The sequence below is a fragment of the Cyprinus carpio genome, chromosome B18 (assembly GCF_018340385.1).
Source record: "Cyprinus carpio isolate SPL01 chromosome B18, ASM1834038v1, whole genome shotgun sequence".
NCBI classification, from domain to species: domain Eukaryota; kingdom Metazoa; phylum Chordata; class Actinopteri; order Cypriniformes; family Cyprinidae; genus Cyprinus; species Cyprinus carpio.
The window spans coordinates 18,446,296-18,471,438 of record NC_056614.1 but is presented as its reverse complement, the minus strand read 5'-3'; the positions used below and the strand labels follow the sequence as shown (position 1 = coordinate 18,471,438).

At 38.0% G+C, this 25,143-nt stretch overlaps 1 protein-coding gene across 3 annotated transcripts; it reads left to right on the top strand.

Moving 5' to 3' along the window:
• The first annotated feature begins 123 nt into the window (after positions 1-123).
• On the top strand, positions 124-23,621 carry nup93 (nucleoporin 93). Of its 3 annotated transcripts, none has more exons than XM_042744167.1 (22): positions 124-371; positions 1,336-1,532; positions 1,646-1,763; positions 11,346-11,408; positions 13,125-13,253; positions 14,968-15,042; positions 16,134-16,226; positions 16,341-16,480; positions 17,847-17,979; positions 18,229-18,386; positions 18,575-18,740; positions 18,846-18,939; positions 20,076-20,267; positions 20,347-20,473; positions 20,966-21,038; positions 21,136-21,180; positions 21,425-21,541; positions 21,651-21,769; positions 22,600-22,717; positions 22,800-22,883; positions 23,112-23,240; positions 23,389-23,621. In XM_042744167.1, exons 1-22 carry the CDS (start codon positions 333-335, stop codon positions 23,497-23,499), a joined length of 2,520 nt encoding a protein of 839 aa, XP_042600101.1. In that variant the 5' UTR covers positions 124-332; the 3' UTR covers positions 23,500-23,621. The 3 variants fall into 3 exon arrangements, with proteins under 3 accessions (XP_042600101.1, XP_042600102.1, XP_042600103.1); XM_042744168.1 differs by lacking the exon at positions 124-371 and adding an exon at positions 631-785; XM_042744169.1 differs by lacking the exons at positions 124-371; positions 1,336-1,532; positions 1,646-1,763 and adding an exon at positions 8,671-8,905.
• The last annotated feature ends 1,522 nt before the right edge of the window (positions 23,622-25,143 follow it).

Sequence of the window (25,143 nt, the reverse complement as noted above, 5' to 3'; positions counted from 1 at the left end):
AGCTTTCCAATGTAAGTTTCAACTTTGCGGGGGGCTGCTAAAAATTTACCTAAAATCTGAGATAAAGATTGTCTAGTACAATATGTAGGATGCACTCATTTAATAAATGCAAAGCTAAATTGACGTTTTCAATCTGAATAACTGATGATTGGTGTATCTGATCTCTATTGGAAGTTGGTTCCATCTGTGAGTGTCAGAATGGCTAAAAAGAGGCTCACCTTGTTTTAAGTGTACCCTTGGTGTTTCATATGACTTAAGTTATTTTAATACGAAGGTTTAATTTGCTGATGTCCGTGTTTTGGTACAATTAATTTGGTAATTAAAAGAAACGGATGCCAACAAGGACAGGCTGCACGATATATCCTCGGGGTGTAAGTAATGATATGCGATAATAGTATTAATTCAATATTACTGTATTTATAATCGCCTACTTATAGGCTAAGTCATGCATCACTAAATCATATATCAAATATCACCATCATAGATCAATATATAGGACATCGTTGTATCATCACCGTTAGGGTTCAGTCAAATGATTTTCCAAGCAATTTTACAGAAAGTCTCTCTGACCTGATCTCACTTGTATAAATTATTGTAAACAGAAACGTCTGAATAAAGTTGAATAAATTTGTATCAAGTCGCGCGTGCTTCTGGGAAAACCCAGTTTGAACCAATCAGCGCGTGCTCAATGGAAGCCGGGAGTTCACGCGGGGGTTGTGTTTAGCATAGCGGCTAAAGTGGAAATTATCCTGTTATAGCCGCTCTAAGGATTCACATTCTGGGAGGTGGGTTGTTACATATGCGTTAATTAATTACCTAGTTAATAGCTAGTTAACTGAAGTCTCATTTGGCAGGTATCTGTCTGGGACGCGTTTTCTGACAGCACCTCATGTCAAGTTAGCTTGCTAGCAAGTGACAGTCATTTTTAGTCACTACTGCTGTTTCACAAGCTATCATTCATTCAGTGTAGTACTATGTGTGTTTTTATATGTTCCATTTAATAAAATAGAATGCTAAATATATGAGTATGTAATGATACAGTTTATTTGACTTTAATTGTGTCTTTGACATCCTAAAGTTAACATAATTATATGTATGTAGTGAAAATCACAGTTACTACTGTACAATAATAATAATTTAACATCGAATGTCCTTCAATCTGTAGGTTTATCTATGTAATAAGCTTTCAGAGTTTCTTTCAGTTTTATTGAAATGGAAAGAGCTGTAGTAAGTGATAATTTGCTGTGTTAAAGTTAATATGAAAACTACCGTACTCATTACAAATTATGTGCATATCACCATGTAACGTAGACATGCGCTTTGTGTTGCTGTCAGGTGAAACAGGAGCTGCACATGGATACTGAGGGCTTCGGGGAGCTCCTGCAGCAGGCAGAACAGCTTGCAGCAGAGACTGAGGCCGTGTCCGAGCTGCCCCATGTTGAGCGAAACCTACAGGAGATCCAACAGGCAGGAGAGCGACTACGTTCCCGCACTCTCACCAGAACCTCTCAAGACACCGCTGACGTCAAAGCGTGAGTTTTTAGTTTGGTGTCTGTATGTCATTTGGCATGACACTTAAATTGATTTGAAGTAATTTGGGTCAGCATATTATTTATATCTGTACTGTCATTTTTTAAAACTTCAGCTCCATCCTTTTGGGCTCTCGGGGTCTTGACATCTTCCATATCTCTCAGCGTCTTGAGAGTCTCAGTGCTGCCACTACATTTGAGCCTCTTGAGCCAGTCAAGGACACTGATATTCAGGTTAGTGCATGTTTTACTTGGGTGGGTGTTTTTATTCCTAGAGGAATTTGATCATTTTTTAATATACTTTATATCTCACCTCTGCATGCATTGAGATACAGATGTTTAATGTCATATATTTAGCAACTGCAGTAGTTGTTTGAACTGTAGTATCTGTTGATATCAAAGGGCCCTAATTATCTGGATGTACAGTACCATTAAAAAGTATGTACACTAAGTTCAAAAGTTTGTGGTTGGTAGGATTTTTAAGTATTTGAATAGTATTAAAATAATCTCATGCTTACCAAAGTTTAATTTTTTTGATCAAAAATACAGTAAAACATTATATAACACTATATTATTAAAGGGTTACTCCACCGCAAAATGAAAATTTTGTCATTAATCACTTATCCCCATTCCACACCAAACCCAAAAAAACCCCAATCCTATCCTTAACACAACTTAAGGCTACGTCCACACAAAGCCGGAGCTTATCCCAATCCGATCCTTTTTTTTTCACATCTCAAGAAATATCCGCGTCCACACGAAACCATAAAACGATGTAGTATACATGCCAGACCAGCATGTGGCGCTGTAATTCTGCCACAGAGATACACTAAAAATGGAGAAGAAGACATGGACTATGCATAAACCTTGCGCTTGGCACACAAACAAACATGTAACAATACATTTATTAATCTGTGTTAATGTTATTTAATAAAAAGACAATCATTCAGTGTGTGTTCATGTTTTTGTTGCTGTTACGTGACGTAGAGGTGTCTGACTGGGGGGAGACGTGGGCTGATGACGTCATCGTTTCAGAAAATATACAGATTCGCGGTCCAGACGAAAACGCAAAGACGGCGTTTTCAGATTTATCCACTCTGGGACCCGGTTTCAAAAAATTGCGGTTTCACCTTACGAAAACGCCGGATCCGTGTGGACGAAACGCCCATCCGATAAAAAAATTTGTGCGTATTCACAGAAACGCGTCTCTGTGTGGACAGGGCCTAAGATATTTTGGATGAAAACAGGGAGGCTCTGTCCCATAGACTGCCAAATAAATAACAGTGTCAAGGTGCAGGAAAGTATGAAAAGCATCGTCAGAATAGTCCATCTGCCATCAGTGATTCAACCATAATGTTATGAAGCGACGAGAATACTTTACACGAAGAAAACAAAAATTACTTTATTCAACAATTCCTCTCCTCTGTGTCTCTCCAAATCAGCGTAGTGCCATTTTGACAATTCTGAGCAGTACGCAGATGGCAGATTGATTTCAAAGCTGAATTTTTATCCGGTCACATGATCCTTCAGAAATTATTCTAATATTCAGATTTTCTTCACAATATTACGGCCTTTGCTGTATTTTGGATCAAATTAGCGATGCTCATTTTAACCAGTTAACCGAACGTAAGAATTTTGACCGGTTATTACAATAACCAAGTTAAATGGTTTAAAAAGTTTTTTTTTTTTTAATAGACCTGAAAAAAGATTTTAAAAGATTTGCTGCATGGTTAAAATACGCTACACATATTTTAAAAAAGTGTTTTTAGAGGAAAAAAAAAAAATAACATTTTATTTTGCTTTTTACTATTTCATCCAGAAAAAAGGCAGTTTAGAAAAGAAAAAGAATTAAAAATATAAGAATCTATAGGCTGGCTATATAAACGGCAAGCCAAAAAAAATTCATTTAGGCTAAAACGAAATTGAAACCAACAAAATCAAATGTTTCCGTATTCACAATGTGTTTGAATGCCACATTATTATTTATTATGTAGCCTACTTCACTGGCGTTCCAATATTCACGTAAAACAAAAGATCTGAATAACATCACAGTGATATGGTGATAATGCTTAACGGCACAGATTTTACTACATATTTAAACTGAGCAGTGTGGTTCATTTTAATTTCCCAATAACTACAAATGAAAGTAAAAAACATAATAGTAAAAAACAAAGCTTAAGTGTGTGCGCGCATGCGGCACAAGTGCAATCATTTGAATTTTTTACTTCTAACATTGGAAGCAACTACTCCTTTTAGTCAAAAAGATAATCGGAATTTTAAAAGGTTTGCTTTTATTTGTGTACATTCACAATACAAACCAATCTTTGTTCTTCTGTAAAATAGGCCTGAAGAAAAATAGGATGAGCTTGCTGCCGTCTTGGGTTCTTTTCACGCAGTACAAAAATGAACCGAAAATCTGCGTACTAGACTACTTGTTGCACAGTTTGGCCTATTTATTCATTAAATATACACTCACCTAAAGGATTATTAAGAACACCTGTTCAATTTCTCATTAATGTATTATTTATATATATATATATATATATATATATATATATATATATATATATATATATATATGCAGGTGCGTGATATGACCATTATATATATATATTCTCTGCTCACAGAAGCGCTGCAGGTGCGTCATATGACCATGTGAATCCTCATGTTCTGTTGTTTTCTGCTTTTTGTCCATGTAAAATGAATCCCCAGAAAACAAATATTAGTATTTTTAACGGGTCACAGACACTTATTAACCCTTAATCTTGTCGATTAAGGGTTAATAATCGGTTAATGAGCGTCGGTTGTCGGTTAGGATAAATAACCGAAATGAACATCCCTAGATCAAATAAATGCAGGCTTGGTGAGCAGAAGATAATTCTTTAAAAAACATTTAAAATCTTACTGTTCAAAAGCTTTTGACTGGTAGTGTATATTTGTGTATATCTCGTGGTTTCATTTGAATTGTTTGGCATAACTCAGAAACAATCTTCTAAATGGATGAATCTGAAATAAATAAAAACAAGTCATTTTATAAAAATACCTTGCAAAAGCACATTTACTTGAATATTGTGTTGTAATGGAGTTTCTTAGATAGAAAAGCAAGTTAAATTTTTTGTTTTTATATTTCGAAAGTCACTGTCTTTTCATTTTCCTCCTCTTAATTGTTTTATTTTTTTTTTAAAGTCCTAACTCCATAATCAAAAAAAAAACACTTATAATATTAATAAAAAATAAAACAAATATTATCACATTTAAAAAAAACACAAATGCAATTTTAAAATACTTACAAAATAAATCAGTGGAAACCGAATTTCTAGTCATTACTTCATAATTCAGTGTTACATGATCCTTCAGAAATCATTCTAGTTTGCTGATTTGGTGCTCAAAACGTTTCTTATAAGATTGTTGAAACTGTTGTGCTCCATAATGTTTTTGTGGAAACCGTAATACCTTTTCAGTATACTTCAATTAATAGAAAGTTGAAAAGAACAGGATTTATTGGAAATAGAATTTTCTTTTAACATTATAAATGTGTTGCTGTAATTTAATTAATGCATCCTTGCACAATTAAAGTATTATTTTTTTTTTTTAAAGAAAATAAGTAAATAAATACCGACCCCAAACCTTTAGCTTTTGTTAATGGTTTTCCCTGTTAGTGATGTACTCTGCAGTGTCTTCTTAATAATTTGATGAAACGTCCTGCATTACAGCCTCAGTAGAAGCCAAATAAACATTTAAACAATCTCCACACTCAGCCCATTTATAATTAGCACTATGCCTTTAGAGCTTAAGAGACAGGGTGGGTCTAATGGCTCTCAATCCCTTTCTATGTATTTATCTTAATGGCAACAGGTTTTTCTGCCATTCATGTGTTTGTATGTTATCATTGCTTCTTAGTGCAACTTTTCTTGTGTACCATACATATATATTTCCTGTTGTTTTGATTTTGATTTGGGCATTTGTGAAGGCAGAGTGAGTGCACAGCTTTTAGAAATTATGTAGTGCATGCTGTGAATTGGATTATTGTGTGTAAGTCTGCTAAGGTGTGACTTTGCTGTGGCAATGGGTTACTTGAGTTCTAAGTGCTTCTGTAAGAGTAATACAGACCTGAAGGCCAAGAGACGTGATGTGGCAAAACGTGAATGAGGCGAAGCATTATGTAATTCTTAAAATTTTAATTACACATTCAAGATCATTACAGCTTAAGAGTTTAGTGTTTTTGCTGTCAGCTGCCATTGTAAATGAAAAGAGCCAGATAGGAAAATGAAAAATGACATTTGAATGATGTTCATGCCTTCTGAAACAGTAACGATAACAGTGGTTACTATGCCCCCCTGTGGATGCTGCTGATACTAGAGGATTTTAAAATATAAATGCATTGCTAATGCCTTATTGCAACTGCTATGTTGCACAAAGCACAAAAAAAACAAGTGGGTTCAGAGAGGGTCAGAAAGGTGGTGTTTATGGTGACTGCATTATGATACCACACAGGTTTAGTGAATTATAGTGAGCTCACTAGAGCCAAGAATCAGCAGTGAAGTCAACAATGAGCTGGCAAACCACATGAAATTAAAGCTGGAGTCATCTTTTGGCTTTTTGTCCATGTTTGCATCTCACAGCATTGTGAGCCATTTGTACTATGCTCAAATTAGGTTTTACTGCCTAACTGGCAGATATGTTTATAATTTCCATGTGTATACATTTTAAAGCTATAAAGCGGTGACCTAAATGTATTTACACAAAATCACAGGAAGTAATAAATCACTTGAATGTTATAAACTAAAGCATTTTGGCTTAACTGCTCTTGTCATGCCATTTATTTACTAGCCTCATCTATCATCAGATTTCATAAGATCATGACAAACACGGTCTTTAATGATTTCTTTGGGACTATTTTGATCAACAAAAAATGCTACAAGTGATTGGGAAGATATTAATTTAGCTTTAATTTGATAAAAGAATGACAAATTTTGAAGGAAAAAAAGCTGTCAAATATTCTTACGTTATTTTTTGCAGCAGTGCTCTGTACTTTTCTTAGTTATAAAATATGATATATTCTCAGCGTGCTTTAGTTTGAAAGGAAACCACTTGATGAGTCTGTTTTTTAGCCACAGTATCAATTATTTTAGGTTTTAAATTAAGCTATTGTAGTAAATGCCATTTTAACAATATTAATGAAAATACTAAATGAGGCCCAGAATAATATTAGTTAAAAGAAGCACTTTTTTGTGTCGATGAAAAGGTACTACTGAATGGCCATTTTATGTCTTATTGAAGAGCTGTGGGGTATATAAGGATGGAAACATTGATCTAATCTGGTGAGATATATATAGATATATATATATATATATATATATATATATATATATATATATATATATATATATATATATATATATATCTATATATATATATATAGATATATATATATAGCAAAGAAATAGTGTAAAAAAAGACCACAACTGTTGTGTTGGGCAATGATTTGTTTTCAAAATCTAAATATATTTAAGAGAAGTTTAACATTTCTGGGCAATCACACAGTCACACCCATCGAAATGTACAGACAACATTTGTAATATGTAGACAAGTACATATTACCAGACAACAGAATGTGTCTTGTTGGTAGCAACTGGATGAAGTCATCAGTTACTTCATACCATAAAGAGATAGATGTATTTTCATTTGTTTGAATGTTATCAATGCGGATAGAGAATTAGCTATTGACTCATCAAGTCGTGTAATGATCCACTTGGTTTTCGCTTCTTGAAGGTTCGAAGCCTTCTACTCCCACCCATCTTTTTCTGTGCTTATCTCTTCTCTCCTTCTCTTTCTCACTGTCTCTATCCCTCCCCCTCCTCTCCATCGTCTTTTTGTCAGACATATTTTTGTGGTGGGCCTGCCTGCCAGAGTGCGGCTCGGCTCTTACTGGAAGTGCACTTACTGCCTGGCACTTTCTTTAGCTCCCTCCCTGTCTGAATATGTGTGTGTGTGTGGCTGAAAATCTCTTTAGCATTTTCAGAAAAACTCTGATTGACTCTAAGGGCTATGAGATTTAATATCTCCCTTTTGTTGAACTTGTGTAACTGCTCTTCCATATATCATCTTCATTCTCGTTATGTATCTCCACCGTCTAAATCACCTATTGAAAACATGTTCAGAATCGCATTAAACCTGCTGCTGAAAAAAAAAGATGCTGCAGGTGCCATGCTTAGAATTGCACCATTACAATTGCGCAGAGACATCCAGATGTGCATCGACTATGTGAGCCGGTGGCAGAGTGTGTAAATTGTATATTGTGCGTGCTCCATAAGGCGGCCGAGTTGCCTGCCTGCCTGAAGACAAAGGAAATGCACGCTGCTGATGAGGCGTAGTCTCCTGCCTTTCTCTCGCCTTCTGCGTTTGCGTGTGTGGGAAGGCTTGCAGCCTTCTGCAACCCACGTGTTTCCTTTATAAAAGCTAAATAAAAATTTTAATTTTAACATCAAAACAGTAAAACGAGCAAAGGCAGGAAAGCCTTAGGTGCTTATATCATGTAAATGAAAAAGTGAATGCTTTAAATGATGGACTGCATGAAGTAGATGCACTACCCGATCAAAATGGCGCAGAATTGGGCGATGCATCTCATCTTTTTCTTAAACTCTCACTTCCACTTACTTCCATTTTTCCCGCACCATGCCTTCGCACCAGAGTGGGTTATTTAAGCGCACACAATGGTAGGTGCAGGATAGGTGTAAATAGCTCTACATGTGGAGTCTGATCTCTGGTCAGTGCACTCTGCTCATTAACTAAACATGACTCTTAAGAGGATTATTAGCCCAGTTTCAGGACAGGATGTCGAAAACCATCAGGAGAGTGTGTGTTTGGGGGGAATCCATTACCATAATTGCATTGCGCTAGCAGAAGAGGAAAAAGGAAGGATGCAGAGATGTTTAAAAAAAAGGATGAAATGAGTGTGAGTGAAAGAGGAGGCTGGCAGGGATGCTGGAGAAGAGATGAGGAGGAGGAGGGGTGGACGACTGATGGTGAACAAGCACATGGATCAGGTTGAATAATGACTTCTCCTCAGATTCCCCCCCGTGTCTCTGGGCCAACTTGGTACGCTCCGCCTCTGACAATAAAGAAGCCCACAGTAACCCTGCTCGTGGCTCATATCTAGGTTCAGACCACTGGGCCGCCTTGAGGTAAAGAAGAGTGCATGTGGCAGAGATAGTGTTGGCCTCTGGTGAAGGAGGTCAGAAACGCCCTAAAAATGCACTGGCCCACTTCTGCAGGACGAGGAAGATGGAGATGGCATGGGCAGGGGACGGGCACTCTGCTTCTAGACACTTTCACATCTCAGCAGCACTTTCCCAGCAGGTTAAACCAGAGCATAAGTGAGTATCACCTACATGCACATGCATTCGACAGGCTTGCTGTAGTATGTACGCCTTGGTCAGTCGTTTTAGCCCAAAAGACAAGACTGTCACCTTCTCCGAAGGGATGATGAAGATGGCAAGGAGGAGGATGAAGACTTGTCTGTCACAAAGGAAGTGGTGGGGTTAGGGTGGGGTTTCTTCACTCCTTCTCATTGTTCAGAAGTGAAAGAAAGGAAAAAGAGATGGATGTATAGATCTAGATAGGGGTCTTTGAGTTTAAATCAAATGCTGCGGGTTCAGTTAGCACATGTATGCATGTCTTTTATACAGCTTGCATTCGATACACCGTGCATTCTATGTCAATCCATGTCATATTTCCTGCTATGTGTTGTTCAAAATGCATTATACCTGATTTCAGAATGTATATACATCCACAAGAAGGTGTGTGCACCATGAACATGTATGAATTCTATATGTAGCATTCATTACGGTGTCTTTATAGAACATGTATGTGCTTCATATAGTATTGACGTCTTCTGTTTGTCGTGATGCACCGTTTTTATCCAAATCAAACTCGCTCAATATTCGCTGTGCCTTGAATCTTCCAGAAATACACAGTGCTTAATTGTATGGCATACGATAACCTCCCCTTTCAACCTATGTGATCTGCACTTTGTCTAGCTGTTTTATTGGCAGCCTTTAGTCACACATTTATTTTGCTGTGGTCAGATGATTTAAAATGTGCATCAAAAAAGATATACATGTATTTTGGTATAAATTGCACATCTGAGAAGATTTTTTTTTTTTTTTTTTTTCATTTTATGTGACTTATAATGTCAAAAAATGCCATATGCAATAAATCACTTCACAGTATGTAGAAAGCATGATCTTTGATAAGGCATGACCCAAATGCATCCATGTATAATGTGTTCCATTTGTCAGCTATTGGCTTTTGGGTACTAGCTGCAGAACGTGAATGCCTGAAGGGGGCGCTGTTCTGTAGCTAGCGGTTGGAGGCACGGTGACTGAGCAAGAAATAGTGCTGCTAAGTATGAAATGTTGGCTGCTCCCACACCTTAAACTTCCCCCCGCCCACTTTCCATCTCCGTATCCATCAACTCGAATCTTTCGTTCGGATGCGCCATTTAGATGTTGCGTTCCTCAAATCAGAATAAATCAATCCTCATTTACAGCTGTCAGTCAGAGTGTGGATGGGGTGATGGGGGTCGTGCAATCTAAGGGGGGAGGAAAAGAGTCATCGGGGGGAAGGGAGGACAGGCTTCAGCTCGATCCTGAGGACTTGGATAAAAAAGGGTGTGAATGGTGATCGGTGCCTAAATTTCTAAAATCAAATTAATTTATTGATGAATTCAAGGAAACTTCTTAAATCATTGTTAATTCTTTTACTATTATGTGGTGTGCTTTTCATGACACAACTGTATTCAGTAAAAATCAAACCCGGAAAATGCTTTTTTTGACTCCATCCTTGTTGTAATAATAAAAGCCAATAGTTGCAGGTTCCAGTTCAGTGGTCGCATTTCTCTCCATCCTTCGAAAATTGGCTTTTCAGCGGTCTGATGATCCTCCAAACCCATCAGAACCAGCTTCCCCTTCCATCAGTACCACTCCCTATCCCAGCCCCCCTCAGTGTGTGTGTGTGTGTGTGTGTGCACGTCGTTCCAGTGACTTCTCTGTCCTCAGGATCAGCTACTGGATCTTTCTGTTCTCTGTTTAATCAAATGAATGTGGGTGTGTGAGAGTGATCGTTACCCAGCTGTACATCAAGTATGATCACTCCTAGTTCATCCATACAGGTTGCTCGAGCTGCACACTCGGCATCCAGTCAGAAAATGTAGCTTGTGTATCCTTGAAGGCTACTGATGTGTGCATTTTCCATCTGTGATCGAACAAAGATGACGTTTTAGATGATGATGGCCCATAATTAGATATAAGCAGCTGTTGGCTTTATGATTTCCAGTTGGTAACATTCTAGTCAGGGTTTAGTCTGGTTTTAACTGTCTGTGTTCTGAAGAGTAGTCTGAGAGTTGGAGATGGGTGGAAACCAAGCAGTTTAAACTACATTTTCCATAACTGTCCATTGACTTCATTGTGTAGGAACGTGGTTTACATGTTCACGTGAATGCAGGGTTTCTTAAATGCGCAGTACTTTTAGTACACTCGAAAATGTAGTGAACCAGAGCTTTGCTGATCCAGCTCTGACCAGTCGAGAGCGGCCATTTTGGGTGAGCGATCTCGCACAGGATCGATTCTAAGCACATTTTTAGCAGCGATTTCGATAATGATGGCAATTCTCCATCTCTGGCCTGTGGCGTTTGCATCTTGGAGGAAGTATGGAGGGAAGGAGAGAGAAAGAGAGAGAGGGCGTGTGCTCTGCATGCAGAAAAGGGGAAAATAGGTTGCAGTACGTTTAACCTCCATGCCGTGTCTCTTGTTCCAGGGCTTTCTGAAGAACGAGAGAGACAATGCACTGCTGTCAGCCATCGAGGAATCACGCCGCAGGGTGAGCATCTTCCTTTACCTCTCTATATCCTTTTACATCCATTTATTTGCTCAGTCGATCAGCCCATATCTTTTTGTCCAGTGTAGAGAAAAGGAATGGTATTTTTAACACCATTAAACAGCGCAACTACATCCCGCATTGCCCAGACTTTCAAATCTATGCAATTCATCTGACAGCTCTTTTAAAACAGTCTCCTTCCGATAGTTGCCAGAGGTTGTAGCTCTTTTAGTTTTAAGTCAAATCCCCTTTCCCCCTTGTTGTCTCCTCAGCCACTGTTAGTGAGGTAAAAACAGGCCCTTTCACCTGTAACTATCCATCTGTCAGCAGAGAACTGCTCTCGGCCAGGTCAATATCCCATCTATCTATCCTCTCAGTCAAGTCATCAAACCTCTCAGAAGGAGGAATGTCAGCAAAGAGATAGACAGGATAATTTGCTCACGAAAGAAGAGGTGTTACCCTCACAACACAGATGGCCTGTATGTGACAAAGTGAAAAGTGAAAATTTGGGGTCCTCAAGCACTGCAGTAAAATTTATGTCCCTCACAGGCAGGCCCAAAATCAACTTATTTGTTTTTTTAATTAACCGACTATTTTGTATTATACAGATTTGTAACTATATATTATAACAGTGGAATTATTTAGTTGTCATAGTTGTGGCAAAAAGCCAGTCTCCATTTATAATGGTACCTGTCAGAAAAAAAGTGACAACTCATGATTTATTTCCTCATATTTTTATTTTTGTGGTGTTTTGAGGAATATTCCACTTATATCTGATGCCACATAAAGAGATAGGCAAAAACTAGAGTTAAGATCCCAGAGTTTACTTTTATTTGAATCTTGCATGTCACTTACATCAGCAAACCATGTGCAACTGCAGTTTCTAATAAAATTACAGTCCAACTGACGAGTAATTTATTCACTCTACTCTCCATAGCCAATTTTTACTTGCATTTGGGCATTTAGAGCGTTAATTTTGGACCCCAAGTGAGAATGAAGTAAATTGCTGGATGATTAATGGCTTTTTTGACCCAGCAAAATCATCTGGAGTACAGTTAGATCCTGAAGTGTTTATAAAGCGCTATTGTTTTCCCCTTTAAAAACAAAACCCTCCTGAGCATTTCTCCTCTTGAAATTTTACCTGATTGACATAAACTTCAGCACGTCGTACTGATAATATCTCACTCCCTCCATCATTACGCCATCGATTCCAAAATCTCTTCCTCCAGAGTTCAGAAGCCTTTTTAATTAGAACGCTCGCAATTATCACACGTCGATCCACCGGGACCGAGTAAAATAGACGAAACGTCTTCGGATTCAATCAGGGTATCTGCTAAATCGGTGGTAGGCGTGAAGACAGACCCAGATAGCGGCACAGTTCCATTAGTAAGGTGTCCACGCATCCAGGCTTTAGCGGGCCAGACCCAGTTTGAGTCTCCCCAGGCCCAGCTCTCGTTCCTTGTCCCTTGGAGGTGGGATTGGGGGAGTGGTGAAGATAGTGGTGCCCGTTAGCGCTTATTGTGCACTGCATGCTTCCCAGATCCAGGCTGCTCCCTTCTTACTCCACTAGCTATTTTTAATGCGTCACATGTTGGGTAACCTATATATTTGTTGAAGGCTTTGGAGTTTCAACTCGTTTTACTCTCATTTATCACGTTTTTTTTTATGTGTGATTTGTACCTTGTCCTCTCTATTTCACTCGTTCTGTCTTTCTTGCAGACGTTTCTGCTGGCGGAGGAGTACCACAGAGACTCTATGTTGGTGCAGTGGGAGCAGGTGAAGCAGAGAGTGTTGCACACCCTGCTGGGAGCTGGAGAGGATGCACTGGACTTCAGCCAGGAAGTGGAGGTCTGAGGAACAACACGCCACATGAAACACAATACACACGCAGGATAGATGTGATATAACTCCCTTGTAAGATATGTAATAGCACACACTCACCTCACTTCACACGTGGCGTATCCGTAAAGTACAAATGTTCTCATTTAGCATCTAAGGAGCTTGTTCAGATCTGTTGGCGTGATACACCCAGCCTGTGGCTACGGTCGTCCTGGATCTGTTTGTCAGTGAAATCTTATCTGGCAAAATCTTTTTTGTAGTTCTTTTCAGAATAGGACATTTAGACCTGATTTTTTTTGTTAATTATAAAAATAAAAAAAAAGACAAATCGTTATGTAAAGATAACATCCAGTGGGCCTTAAAGTAATTTATGCACTACAAGCATCACCAAACAGATTAATAAAAAGATATTGATATAAACTATATCTACATTATATATCTTTATCTATCCATCTATCTATCTATACACACACACACATATATGTAGATTTAGTTTTATGTTTGTGTATAAATACAGAGATTTAGATTTAGCTATACAAATATGTATAAGCTGTATGTGTGTATAAAATATTAGATTTAATTTTACATTTCATACATATTACAAGACATACTCTCTTGTATGCTGTGAGCATTTTAAATACATACGTATTTACTTTTATACTTTATTTTTAGATTTAAATCTATTATGTTATAGTCATATACTCGCATCATAAAAGTAAAATAAAAAATCAGTCATGTGACAGTAAGATGGGATGACATTGGCTGCTTTTAGAGGGTATTATTAATAAAGGCTCTTTTGGCAGCATTGCTCACATCTCTGCTGTCAAAAAATGGAGAGGTGAGTAAGAAGGAAGGATGTAAAAAACATCAAACATTGAAGATGACAAGCACTCCTCTGCTAAATAATATATACAAAAAAAAATGCACGTCTTTTATGTCTTCAAGTGGAAAAATAGTCTGTCTACGGCAAACAAAGACGGCCTTTTTGAGAAGGCGAAACCTCAGAATATGCTTTTGTCTTTTTTTATTTTCCTATAAAGGATTCAAGAAGAATGTAGTGTTTGTGCAAATTTGGACACAAATGCATGTATGTTTGTGTGCTCTAGGAGATTTTTGACTGCTGTCCTGCTGCTTTAATTATTAAACAGCAGTTAAATTTTCCATGTGTGACCTGCTGTTCACTTCCTATGCCAGAAGCTCACTCTTCCTTGTACCACCAGCCTGGGTCGCCCCCTCCCCACTACATAGTCACACAAACTACAACGCCTCAGTGCCTTTCTTGCCAGGCTGTTCATGGAATTTGCTACTGTGAAGTGTGTGTGTGTGTGTGTGTGTGAGAGAGTGAGTGTGTTGAAAATTATTTCAATTAAAGCACCATATGCTTTATCTGTCAAATCTTTCTCAGTACATGTGACATTTTTTCTTTAGAAGAGATCAATTCGTGGCCACGTATACAATTTAAGGTTTTTTCTCTGTGGATTCACAATACTGTGCTGTGTGCTCTCAAGCGTGAATTATGTTCTTCACAATAGATTCACGCTACATTGGTCGCTGCATTGAGATTAAAACAACTCTCCGAGATAAACGCAGCTTGTGCACTTGTCAAACCCACGCTTTTACAGGCGCACATATGCACACCTACACACGTAGAGAATATTAATACGGTCTTGTTGTGTAGACATCCTTGTTTGTGCCTTAACGACTGTTGCTATGTGCCCTACAGCCCAGTTTTGTGAGTGAGGTCGGAGTTCCAGGACGCAGTGCACTAAACAATGTGGAAGTTGCCTACAGCCGACAGGTTTGTAGAAATCCATAATTACACACCATAAGCATACGCATAAAGAAAAATAGAAAATATTTAAATATCTTTATAAAACATTCTGTACATTTCATTCATTTGTGTGTGTGTAATAAAGTATAAAAATATGCCTTTATTTTATTAATGGATAATTTTAATAAATAATAATACAAATATAAACATAATAATTAAAAAATCAATTAAAGCTTTAGTACACAGTTATACATACATGAAGTCAGTCATCAAAATTGAATAATTTCCAGTAGAAAGTACTTTCGAAACATCATACTGATAGAGATTGGACAACATCAAACTGGACGCTAATAAATCATGCAATCCTAGTTATAAGACATCTTATAAAAAGATTGGCTCATAGTTAATCAGATTACCTTTTCATTAAGTTAAGCTTAGCTTTTCTCTTAACTAGACACAAGAATAAATAGGACAGGACAGGACGTGATGTGTGGCCAAGTATAGTGTCCCATACTTGGTATTTCTGCTCTGCATTTATCCCATCAAAGTGCACACACACACATACACACCAGTGAGTAGTAAACAAACGTGGTATTAAGGGTAGAGAGTGCACTGGATATTCACTCCCCCTACCTACAATCCCTGCCGGACTTGAGACTCAAACCTGCGACCTTCAGGTTACAAGTCCAACTCTATCCATTAGGCCACGACTTCCCCCATTGTTGTGTTATGTTGTGTTTTGCAAGCCTAGCTGGATTGATCAGATTGATTTTCTAGAATGAAGCATGATGCGTAAGCTCCCAATCTATCCATAAAGGGGAGGGCCGTCTCTCAATCTATCTCCCTTTGTTCTCTTTTTTTTTTGTGTGTGTGTGTCAGATTTCTCTTTTATTGCCTTGTCGAATCATGTGTCGCCACATCGCCTGTGGAGTCATCCTCCTGATCTTTGTGCTCTTCTTCGAAGACCTTCTAAACATTTTCATCCTGTTTGTTTTGTTCTTCATCATCCTACACTTCACCTCCAGATAATAGCAGATCCAGCTATGGAGAGCTCAGCCTTAGACAGCAATCAGTCTTTGACCATCATTTTCAATTTGCATTTTTCCTCTTTTGTTTAGATCTATATCTTCAATGAGAAGATAGTAAATGGGCATCTTCAACCCAACCTGGGAGATCTCTGTGCCTCAGTAGCCGAAAGCCTGGATGATAAGGTATGTCACATTCAGCCTGGCTTTACTGTGTGTCTGTGCTTTTTGTCTCAGAAATATAGGGGAGTGATTGCTTTAATAGTGATTCTGTAAAGTTGTCTGTGCATGTGTTTGCAGAACGTGTCAGACATGTGGCTCATGGTGAAGCAGATGACAGACGTTCTGTTGGTGCCAGCAAAGGACACGCTGAAGTGCCGAGTGTCTGTGGACATGCAGATGGCCTTCGTCAGACAAGCCCTGCAGTTTCTGGAAAACAGGTGAGAAAGAAAATTCAGCTCGCTCTCTGTTTAGAGAGAAAATATTGACGTAAACTAGTTTTAAGTAGGGATGTTGCAATATTGAAATTACCAGTAGGCAAAAATTATTTATGTATAAATAATTATTTTAAAAATTATATATGCTTGAAACTTGGTATTACGAGCACTTCCTGTGTCTGTTTGCCTCTTTAAGATGAGTCGCTTGATGTATTCCCCAATTGTAAGTCACTTTGGATAAAAGCTTCTGCTGTATGAATAAATGTAAATTTATTTTTATGTTAATGGCGATTAAATATGATTGTCAATGTATTTTAACAAATTAGTTTTCAGTAATTATTTGTTTATTATTTGATTAATTATTATTGATTTTAAATAACTTGAATTATAAATTAAAAAGTAAAAACAAAGCTCAGTGTAGAGTTGTACAATTTACTCTATTTAGAAACTTCCAGTTTATTGTGGAAATTGGTTGTGCAATTTTGAAGTTACACTACCATTGAAAAGCTCAGAAAGATATTTTTAAAATGTTTTTGAAAGAAGACTCTTATGCTAACTAAAGCTGCATGTATTTGTTTTAAATAATTTTAAAATACAGTTTAATAAAAAAATTTATATATTTTAAAATAATAATAGCTGAAATGACAAAGTAGGATTATCAGCAGCCATTACAACAGTCTTCAGTGTCACATGATTCTTTTAGAAATTATTCTAATATACTAATTTGCTGCTCAATAAACATTTCTTAATATAATCAATTTTATCATTACAATTAATGTTGAAAACCGCTGTGCTGCTTAATATATTTGACAAAAACTGTGATCTATTTTTAATAGATTACAAAAGAACAGCTTCTATTTGAAATAAAAATATTTTGTAACTTAAAACATTTAATGCATCCTTTCGAATAAAAGTATTAATTTCTTGCCAAAAAATCTTACTTACCCCAAATTTTTGAATGTTAGTGTATGTTTAGGGTTCCCATGGTGTTGGAAAATGTAATGAAAAATAATCATATGATTTAAGGGAATCTTGTGAATATTGATTCTGTGCTCTCCAAAATATGTAATGGGTTAGATTTTGCTCTTATGCTGATTTAAATCTTGCTTACAGGACACACTGAGTTCAGGTTTGTAAACTACCTGTTTTTTATTCAATTTAGTCAGTCCGTCAAACAGCTTCACAATTCAGTCTGAATGACTCATTAGTGAGTCAGTCTGAATCAGAATTATTATTGTTTTTTAAAAACATTTAGTTCTAACAGGATAATGGCAAAACATTTAAAATCACTGGTCAGAAAGTTAGTGAACCCAGTATGTACTTTTATCCACTAGAAAAATTACTGACTGCTTGTGTTGTTCTTCTACAGCTATAAAAATTACACTATGGTCACTGTATTTGGGAATCTGCATCAGGCTCAGCTGGGTGGAGTACCTGGCACTTATCAGCTCGTATGCAGCTTCCTAAACATCAAGCTGCCGACCCCGCTGCCAGGCATGCAGGTACTGCAGCAGAACGTGTCCACACCACACAGCACAGGCAGCACTACATCATACACACTAGATGTCTTCACTGCAGATACTCTCGAATGAACTTCGCAGAGTGTGGCTTGCTGTAGTTTAGATAACAGCAGTGGTTTCTCCCTGCATGGGCCAATAAGCTGCTTATTTCAGAGCTGAAAGTAAAAAGGGGGTAAATGGATGCAGTGTGACCCAAGGATAAACCTTGCTGCGTGTGTGTGTGTGTAACAGGATGGCGAGGTGGAGGGACATCCAGTGTGGGCTCTGATCTATTTCTGCCTGCGTTGCGGAGACCTGTCTGCCGCCATGCAGGTGGTGAACAGGGCACAGCATCAGCTGGGAGACTTTAAGATTTGGTTTCAGGAATACATGAACAGCCCCGACCGACGGTGAGAACGCACATACACTCATCCCAAAACTAGATCACATCCTAAGAGGACAATTTCTCCTCTGTTTTTGGTAACTACTTCTCTCTCTTGTGCGATTGACCCAGCTTGCTCCCTTTTTGTCTCATGCATAAGTTTGAATCTGTTTTAGGATTCAGTGTATATTTATTCAACTGCAATGTTCTTCTCAGTTTGTCTCCTGCCACAGAGAATAAACTACGACTTCATTACCGACGTGTGCTGAGGAACAGCGCTGACCCCTACAAGCGTGCGGTCTACTGCCTCATCGGCAAATGCGACATCGGCGACAATCATGGAGAGGTGGCCGATAAGACGGAAGACTACCTGTGGCTCAAGGTCAGCTATAGTGACAGATATTGACCTAACTGTATATCAGAGTTTGTGTTATAATAAAAAATTTTTTTACTAATGTTTTGAGCCATGTTCTGTGTCCATGTCCAGCTGAATCAAGTGTGTTTTGATGAGGACGGCAGCAGTTCCCCTCAGGACAGAATGACTCTAGCCCAACTTCAGAAACAGCTACTGGAGGACTATGGTGAGACTCACAGTCACCATAAAAAAAAAAAAAAAATATATATATATATATATATATATATATATATATATATATATATATATATATATATATATATATATATATGCATGCATATATATATAGTATATACTATATACTTTTATTTAATTGAAACATTTACGTTTATCAAAATTCCAACATCAAATATACTCAGTCAAAACTGGGTTATAACAAAATAAGATTGTAAGCTGTTCTGTGACAGACAGGTTTCAGCTGGATTCAGTCAGATTTAGAGAAAACACATTATTCACATGTGAATATTTTGGGGATAAAATTTACTATCACAAGGGAATCCTAGCAGCTTCTGTTAAACTGGATTAAGTTGACTATACTATTAAATAATATTACAGTTACAAAATTCAGGCAGTATATCTTAATCTCAGCTCTTTAAAACAAGTGGTCTCTCTAAATGAGTTAAACTCAGATCAAATTATTCCACACAGCCAAAAAATCAGCCCACTTATCTTTGGATTCACTCCAGTCCTAATGGAAGAGATTTAAATGGGCATTTGAAAGACTAGGAAGTTAGGCAATATGCAAAACCCCCCAATTCAGTCTCTGCCAGTGTGCCTAACCCAGATAAAAGTGTATGTCATTGTGCTGTTTTCTCATGCCTTAAACTTCTCCTCGCCCAGTTTTAAAAAGGCATCCGCTTAGTTTCTTCCACCTGCCTGATGAGTCAGTCTTATCTCGCCGGCGCTCCTGCAGTACACCACATTAAAGACTCCCTCTATTGCTGATAAGACTCCTTCACTCCCAGCTGTGCTGCCATTACGCTCCATGCAAAGTCACAGCAGGTCTTTTCAATGCTGCTTTAAGACGTCAGTTTTAACAGCAATTTAAATGAGAGGGGATTATTTCAACTCATGCAAATGGAAATGAAACAGCCTATTTAAGCACTTCACAGCTGAGGAAGATTTATGTGGAACCTATTACTCGCTTAAAGAAGCATTCAAATTCCTTAAGTTACAAATCCTTACTGGTTGCATTTGCATATGCACACTCCCAATATGTGGTTTATAATGTTCTGTAAGTGGTTTTGGATTATCCCAAATGCTCATAAAGGTGTGTGGCATTATTTAAATTGTTTTCTGCAGGTGAGTCCCATTTCTCGGCCAGCCACCAGCCATTCCTGTACTTCCAGGTGCTTTTCCTGACTGCACAGTTTGAGGCGGCCATAGCATTCCTTTTCCGAGTGGAGCGTCTGCGCAGCCATGCCGTTCACGTAGCTCTGGTGCTGTACGAACTCAAACTGCTGCTCAAATCATCGGGCCAGAGTGCACAACTCTGTAAGTTCTGATCTGAATAAGTGATTACTCGAAATTTTATTTAGTTTCTATTCTAAAAAGTTTTCTGGTCTTTTCTCAGTGAGTCAAGAAGCTGGAGATCCTCCAATGGTGCGAAGGCTCAACTTCATCAGGCTGCTTATGCTCTTCACCCGCAAGTTTGAGTCTACAGACCCACGAGAGGCCCTGCAGTACTTCTACTTTCTCCGGTAATGGTCGTCCTAACCCCAGCTGATGCTATTGGGTCATTTAGGGTAACATACTAAAAGAGCTGTCGAGCAAATCTATACTTCAACACACCAGACCTGTTCTAAAATCAGTTTGTTTCCTGTTTGATCAGTGGCTGAACTGTGAGTCATGTCCTTTTCTCTGAAAATACTGAGCAAAATCCCTCTCTGAGAAGAGATTAATGTGTCATGAATAACTCTGAACCTTCCACGAATCATCCATGAATAATTAAACCTGTTCCATGCACGCTGAATTCGATGCTAACTCAACCCATTGTTTTAAGAGGTCTCACAGGCACTGTTACAAAAAGGAAACGGTTGATCTTCTAAAGGTCTTTTATCTCAGGGTTTGCATGCGTATCACAAAGCGAACACGTTCCTTTGCAGGCCCAAGTGCTTTCGTGCTACAAATGGCATAATTGCTGTACTTGACTGAGTGTAAATTCACAATCACTGTTTTCTGATTGGCCACAGGAATGAGAAGGACAGTCAAGGTGAAAACATGTTCATGCGCTGTGTCGGCGAGCTAGTCATCGAGAGTCGGGAGGTAAGAAACGTGTGCGAGCTCACTGGAGGAAGCGTTACTGCATACTAATTGCTATTATTATTACATAATATGTCAATACTTAACTCTCTTCCTGTAGTTTGATATGCTTCTTGGAAGACTCGAAAAAGATGGAAGTAGAAAGGTATGTTGGAGGCTTTAGTAATATCACCTGACTTGCAGACAGAGAACATGCCAGTGTTCTTCCACAGTAACTCACTTGTTCATTATTTTGTTTGTTCAGTCTTGCAGGGTTGTGTAGAATGTCCTATTGTCTCAAAGGCCTTTGCAACACAGTCTGGCCTTTCATGCTCAAAGCAATTTGACAACACCATTGTGCATTCAGAGTCTTCATCGGCTCTAAGCAGTGTTTGTTTTAATCCCTTCAGCCCGGCGTGATTGACAAGTTTGCTGGAGACACGCGGGCCATCATTACCAAGGTGGCCTCAGAGGCTGAGAACAAGGGGTTGTTTGAGGAGGCCGTCAAACTGTACGAGTTAGCCAAGGTAAGACAAGTAGTGACGTGCCATTGGGTTGATTAGTCTCGTGATGATTGTGCCTAAAGCATTTTTTTTTTTTTCTTTTTTTTTCTTTTTTTTTTTTTTTCTGCATCAGAACGCTGACAAGGTTCTGGAACTGATGAACAAATTGTTGAGTCCAGTTATTGCTCAAGTTGGCGAGCCCCAGTCCAACAAAGAGCGACTCAAAAACATGGCAATGGCTATTGCTGAACGGTGAGCATTTTGTACACAGACCTCTTTAAACTATGAAAGCCATTCTCTGTGTAAAGTACAAAAAAAACTTCTCATTGATCATAATCGCAACTTTGTATCTCACTACAGAACTTCATCTCATTATTGCAGCTTCATATTTCACAATGTGACTTAATATTCCCAAAATGGTGCCATTATATCTCTCAAATGTGACTTAATAGGTTGCAGTTGAGACTCTGTATCTCTGAATTATGGCTTGGCCTCTTTTAATTGCAACTTCACATCTCACAATTGCAACAATATATCCTCCAGTTGTGATTATGTAACTGTTGCAACTTTATATCTCATAATTGCAACTTTATAAACGTTGCAATTTTACTTCTTGTAGTTGCAACTTTATATCTGACAATTGAAACTATATCTACCAATTGCAATTCCATATATCACAGTGTCTTTATTTCTCAGTCGCAATTAGTCAATTGTGACTGTATATCTTGCATTATTACTACTTTGCCTCTCAATTACTACTTTTTCTCCTAATTGCAACTTTATACAGTTATTTCACAATTGTGACTTTACATCTTGCAACTGCAATTTGTTTCTTGTAATGATTTATTTCTTCCAGATGCAATTTATTTCTTATTTCTTGCAAAGTGACTGTTTCTTGTAATTGTGACATTATATCTCGCAAATGCAACTTTATTCCTTTTTTTTAAATATTATCTCACAATTACTTTAATTCTGAGGCAGAAACAGGCATCCATCATCATATTTTTTTTTATTTATTTATTTTTTTTGTAGATTGTAGTTTCATTGAACACCAAATGTTTTTTTTTTTTTCTTGAGCACAGGTACCGTACTAACGGTATAGCTGGGGAGAAGTCTGTGGACAGCACCTTCTACCTGCTTCTGGACCTCATGACGTTCTTTGATGAGTACCACGCTGGCCACATAGACCGAGCCTACGATGTAAGTTACCTATAAGACCCCTGCTGACCTTGGGCACATGCTGTCAGGCATTAATCTATATTTTTGTGTCATTCTGTGTCAGGTGATTGAGAGGCTAAAGCTGGTTCCCTTAAGTCAGGACAGTGTGGAGGAGCGGGTTGCGGCATTCAGAAACTTCAGCGATGAGGTAAGAGATCTGAAACCATTAGCGTAAATCAACTACTTGCTTTTATTTCAAATGCTAAGCTGTTGTGTCGTTTCAGGTGACCCCAAAGTAATATATCTTTTCAAATCTTTTGCTTTTTGGTTGAGTTGACTAAAAACTAGTCTGTATAATTTTGAAAAACTATGAGATGGAGAATGGAGACCTTTATTAACATGACATTCTCTTCATTGTGTCCTAATCTTTTCACAGATAAGACACAATTTGTCAGAGGTTCTGCTGGCCACAATGAATATCCTGTTCACACAGTACAAGCGTCTAAAGGGGGCTGCAGCAGGTACACCAGGAAGACCTCAGCGTACACTAGAGGACAGAGACATGGTAAAATTATTTTCTAAGTTAAATGATTGCTTAATCAACCATGTGTGAGTCCATTATTCACTGGACACATATTGTGACGATACATGTTAATTGTAATTAGCTCTTCTCAAGTGTGTGCGGCGGTTGCATTTGTCTACTTTCTCTGCAGCTTCTGCGCAGTCAAGCTCGGGCTCTGATCACGTTTGCGGGAATGATTCCGTATCGGATGGCTGGAGATACCAATGCCAGACTGGTTCAGATGGAGGTCCTAATGAACTGAAACTCCCCCCTTCACCCTTCTCCAGCAGCTCTCTTTCATTGTCCTCATTCCATCATTACTTTTGTCAACTTATATTTGTATTTTTTCCATTATTTGAAATAAAAAAAAGAAATTCAGTTCAATTTTGTTTCAATTTCATTTCTTAAATATTAAATCCTCATTTTTTTTCTTCAGTTTTTTAATTTGATGTGACATTGTTTTGTCCTGCATTTTCTGTTTGTTTGATTACATTTCAGTTGCAAATCAATTTCATTTTAAAAGCCATAGTCTCATATAAAAGCTATATGAAACTATTTAAATACAATATTACAGCTTATCAGTCCTATATGAAATCCAGTGCAAACAATCAATGTGCACATCTCATGACAATAGTATTCTTTATTGTTATTAACGGTAAGATTAGCCACTTTGGTGGATTTGGTGGCAGCCAATATTCTGTGTACTGTATACACATGGTTTTCACAGAAAAACTTTCCGGGGTCAGATCTTTCTTTAGTGTTTATACATTTTAGTAGTTATTAGTTGTTCTGAAATATTTTCTTGACTACACATTGTTGTTGATAGAGCTTATGTAAAGCACAAACTGTAGTGATCTGTGAGCAATTCTTCTTTTAAGGGAAGCACTTTACAATTTGTCCCCGTTAGTAAATGCATCGACTTACACTGAGCAATACATTTGTTACAGTATTTATCCATCTGTTAACATTAGTTAATAAAAATACAACTCTTTGATATTATTCCAGGTCCATTAAATAATATTAACAGACAACTTTTGATTTTAATAATGAAATTAACATAAATGCTTTGGAAGTATTCTTCATTGTTCATCTTCAGTGCATGTTAACTAAATGTAACTAACTAAAGCCTTTTATTAAATCATTCAAATTGCTTCACAAGATCAAAAATGACAATGTTCATGGAAATCAAAACGTGGGAAGCCTGTATATTTTTTGCATCTGTTTTGGTTCGCTCATACTTTATTCATAAAAATGTATATTGTGTAACACAAACCTACTGTACAAACAAGTGGCCGGACAGGGAATGTTTAGAGCCCTTCAGAGAGTTACGAGAGCAGGAATGTTTCTGTGTGACATTGATTCTCTCAGCAGATGGTGGGTTATGGAGAAAATGCCTGTAGAGCACACAGATGGACGTGTTGGCTTTGTCTCGGCCGGCTGCAGTGTCTGCTCCAGCTCCCTCTAAGCTCTGCTTTGCATTTTTAACCGTTAGCATCTGGAGCTGCTGCATTAATATTAGAGTGCACTGTCCTAAATTCAAGGTACTGGGTGCACAACAATCAGGCTGTTTCAACTTTATTTCACCCTTTGAACAAAAGCTCTTCTTCAAAGACAAATCTGGTCCTTGCATAATATTTTTATTAAGTCTTCCAGCATCAGTACATCACACACGTTAGATAGGAACTCACTTTGGTTTGGAACCTGGAGAAGAAGATCTGGAGGAAAAAGATTCATCTTCACACCTCCTGGACTGGTGTGTGAGGTGTGTGTGCTGCAGCTGGTGTTGTGAATCAGGCCGATGTCACACGTCCGCGATAACCCGGCTATTTCACAACACCAGGGTGGCACCACACCGCTGCCAACAAAGGAGCTCTACCTAACAAATCAACCATCCCCTTCACAGGAT

What these genes read in the sequence shown, in the direction of transcription:
- nup93 (XM_042744167.1), top strand. Translation starts at nt 333, where the DNA reads ATGCCAACAAGGACAGGCTGCACGATATATCCTCGGGGT. An exon ending in AAGTTGCCTACAGCCGACAG is followed by an intron (nt 15,043 to 16,133) that starts GTTTGTAGAAAT and finishes TCTTTTGTTTAG; the next exon opens with ATCTATATCTTCAATGAGAA. An exon ending in GCAATGGCTATTGCTGAACG is followed by an intron (nt 21,770 to 22,599) that starts GTGAGCATTTTG and finishes TCTTGAGCACAG; the next exon opens with GTACCGTACTAACGGTATAG.